This window comes from Amphiprion ocellaris, chromosome 9 (assembly GCF_022539595.1).
Source record: "Amphiprion ocellaris isolate individual 3 ecotype Okinawa chromosome 9, ASM2253959v1, whole genome shotgun sequence".
NCBI lineage: Eukaryota > Metazoa > Chordata > Actinopteri > Pomacentridae > Amphiprion > Amphiprion ocellaris.
This window is the reverse complement of record NC_072774.1, coordinates 35247300-35250312: the sequence shown is the minus strand read 5'-3', so window position 1 is coordinate 35250312 and position 3013 is coordinate 35247300. Positions and strand designations below refer to the sequence as shown.

At 42.0% G+C, this 3013-nt stretch overlaps 1 protein-coding gene across 1 annotated transcript; it reads right to left on the bottom strand.

Annotated features, from left to right (window-relative positions):
• Nucleotides 1-498: 498 nt before the first annotated feature.
• Nucleotides 499-1544, bottom strand: LOC129349603 (E3 SUMO-protein ligase ZBED1-like). The gene is made up of 2 exons (XM_055013370.1): nt 1200-1544; nt 499-907 (listed from the first exon to the last, which is right to left on the bottom strand). The coding sequence occupies exons 1-2, from the start codon at nt 1443-1445 to the stop codon at nt 581-583; spliced, it is 573 nt and encodes a 190-aa protein (XP_054869345.1). The 5' UTR covers nt 1446-1544; the 3' UTR covers nt 499-580.
• Between the last annotated feature and the right edge of the window lie 1469 nt (nt 1545-3013).

Sequence of the window (3013 nt, the reverse complement as noted above, 5' to 3'; positions counted from 1 at the left end):
AGAATCCAGCTTGGGGGCATCTCAGTTTATCCTGGAAATAATCACTGGGAGGAATGATGATTTGAGATTTGTAGTCAAATAATTAAAACTCTGAAATTACACACCAATATCTGAGTTTGAGTTTTCTGAAATATTGATTATTACCTCATTTGTCATGTGTGGACTATATTCCCTCTGCTTAGACAGTGACATCACTATTTTGGATTTAGGCTACCTTTAGTACAATGTGAGTGTGTGTATGTGTAAAGCTATGCTGACTTATGTTATTCATACAATACCTACTCACAAATAAACATTAAAAACAAAGCTGGCAGCAATGAATTTCTGTGCAAAACAGCTTTTAGTGCAAAAATGTAGAACAGTATCACAACAAAGAACATTTTGACAGAAAACAAAAAATCAGTCAGTATACTGTAAATAAAATTAGAATAAATAAAATGGAAATGTTTACATACAGTCAACTATTACTACTATTACTACTACTACTATTAACACTGTAAACTGCAAATAGGACATCAGCCCCTTCAAGTTTTAAATGACACAAAATGCTATGTAAATAAATACAAAGCAGTTCCTGACTTTATGGCTTTTTCTGCCTCTCTCTCTTGTCCTTGGGCAAATTTGCATTAAGGAAGACAAGAGCTCTGACCATTTTGGGTTTAAGGCGACTTCTCCTCTCTGAGATTATCTGGCCAGTTTTCGAGAATATTCTCTCAGAGGGAACTGATGTCGCCACAACACAAAGCTTCCTGGCCATCAGCTTGCTAAGCCTGGGGTAAACAGGGGCTCGACTCTCCCACCACTTGAGGGGATCCTCATGTGTTGGAAGAAGAGGCTCCTCCAGGTAGGCTCGCACCTCCATGACAGCATCGGCGGTGGGATTCCTGGCTTCCACTGTTCCAGCCACCTGCTCATAGGGGTGAGAGATATAACAATGGGAGATACCATTTTTGTGAGATTGTGATTAGATTAAATTAGATTCAACTATTGTCATTACAGAGTGTAAGAGAACAGAGTAATGAAATGCAGTTTAGCATTTAATTACAAGTGATAATAGTAGATTTGCATATGTACAGCATGTGCAGTACACAGATTAAATGTGATTTACAGCTAGTGGAAGTTTTAGACTGAGATATTAGACTGATTTCATTCTAGAGATTTTTAGAGAAGAAAATATGAATAATTGTTGCCACCCTTACTTCCTCATGGAAATAGCTCCAGACTATTGATCCAGCACCACTGCCTGCTCCTTCCGGTCCTTCCACAGCTGGTTGCTGCTGGATGGGTGTGCCACTGCTTATTCTTGCTGCTGCAGTTGACAGCCTTTGAAACGTCTCATCTGCTGTTCTGCCATCAGGGAAGGCCATCCTCTTAAAACGAGGGTCAAGTGCAGCAGTATCTGCTAGTATGTGGTTGGCATGAATCTTGTGGAATCGCGTTGACATACTTGCACACAGACTGTTGATCACACCTTGCGCTGCTACTGTTGTAGTGTTTCGCTGGAAATCACCAGTGGCTCTTTGAAGTCCCCTGGCCAGCACTATGACCTTCGAGGCTGTCAAGTAGCTAGTGAGAAAAAAAAAAAAATGTTAGAATTTTAAAACTGAAACAATGATAAATACTACAATGCATTAAACAGATATCTATTATCAAATATCCACAATTTATTATCAGTAAATTGGCATGAAGGCTACAGAAATCTACTGACAATGATATAGACTTCACTGTATTATACAGATATCTATTATGGTATAAAACATTCATAATTTATTATCAGGTAATATGCATGCATGCTAAAGAAATATACTGTAGAGCAGCTGAGCTAGTACATACCTTTCTGCACTGAGTTCCACAGTGACTTCCTCAAATGGTTGCAAGATTGTGCACAATTCTTGCACTGTGGTCCATTCCTCCTGGGACAGGTGGCGGACAGGTGCATTGGTGACGGCCAGGGTGGAGATTATGGCATTTTTACTGGCAATAAAGCTTTTCAACATGTAGTAGGTGGAATTCCATCTTGTAGGGCAATCCTGTTTGGGTCGGAGCTCCTCCATATTCATTTGTAGTTGAGTCTCCTTCAGTTTTTGTGCCCCCATAGTGCTTCTGTGAAAGTATTCCACTGCCTCTTTGACCTTATCAATGATGGGCTTTGGAGCTTTCAGGGCATCTCTGACCACCAGGTTAATGGTATGGGCCAGGCATGGTAGGTGCATCCATCCAATGGTTTGTATTGCCTTTGTAACAATTGACGCATTATCGGTTAGGCAGCACACTACTTTCGTGTCCACCCCCCACTCTGCTGCAACACTAAGTAGCTGTTGTGCAATGTTGTCTGCTGTGTGCCGCTCACTGAATTCAAAACAGTCCAGGACGCAGGAAGCCACACGGAAATCCTCAATAAAATGACAGGTTACAGACATATATGATTCTGTCGTTCTTGAAGTCCAACAGTCTGTGGTTAAACAGACAGCTGGTCCTTTTGACACCCTTCTCTTCAAAGATGCTGTCTCCGTCATACATATCTGTGACCTTCTTGACAAGTGTCTTCCTACTTGGAAGAATGTAGGAGGGGTTGAGCGCCTGTGAATATTTTTTGAATCCTGTGTCCTCCACTATTGAGAAAGGCTGGAAGTCAGTGGCTATCATCTTTGCCAGCTCTTCGTCTATCTTCTCCTGTCTTAATGGGGTCAAGACAGGAGGTAAATACTGACTGATGGATGTCTGCCTTTTTGGTCCTGCCTGGCTAGGCAATGTGGTGGGCCCAGTGGGGTCAGAGGCTGCTGTAGATGCAGATGTGGAGGCAGAGAAGGCAATGGACACATCAGTGTCACTGCTGTTGTCTGAGTCTGGCTCTGCTCTCAAACCTGTGACCTGCACTGTTGGGTGTTGAGTCTTCAAATGCCTGTGTAAATTATTTGTTGACCCAGACTTGAATGAAATGACTTTCTGACAAATGCTGCATTTAGCCTTACTGTTTTCTTCGCGAGAAAAGTGCCCCCAAATGCTGCTCCTT

Bases quoted from the DNA above. Each gene is read 5' to 3' on its own strand.
- LOC129349603 (XM_055013370.1), bottom strand. From the start codon at position 1,445: ATGTCAACGCGATTCCACAAGATTCATGCCAACCACATACTAGCAGAT. The intron at 908-1,199 runs GTAAGGGTGGCA...CCCTATGAGCAG, and splicing joins GGAGCTATTTCCATGAGGAA to GTGGCTGGAACAGTGGAAGC.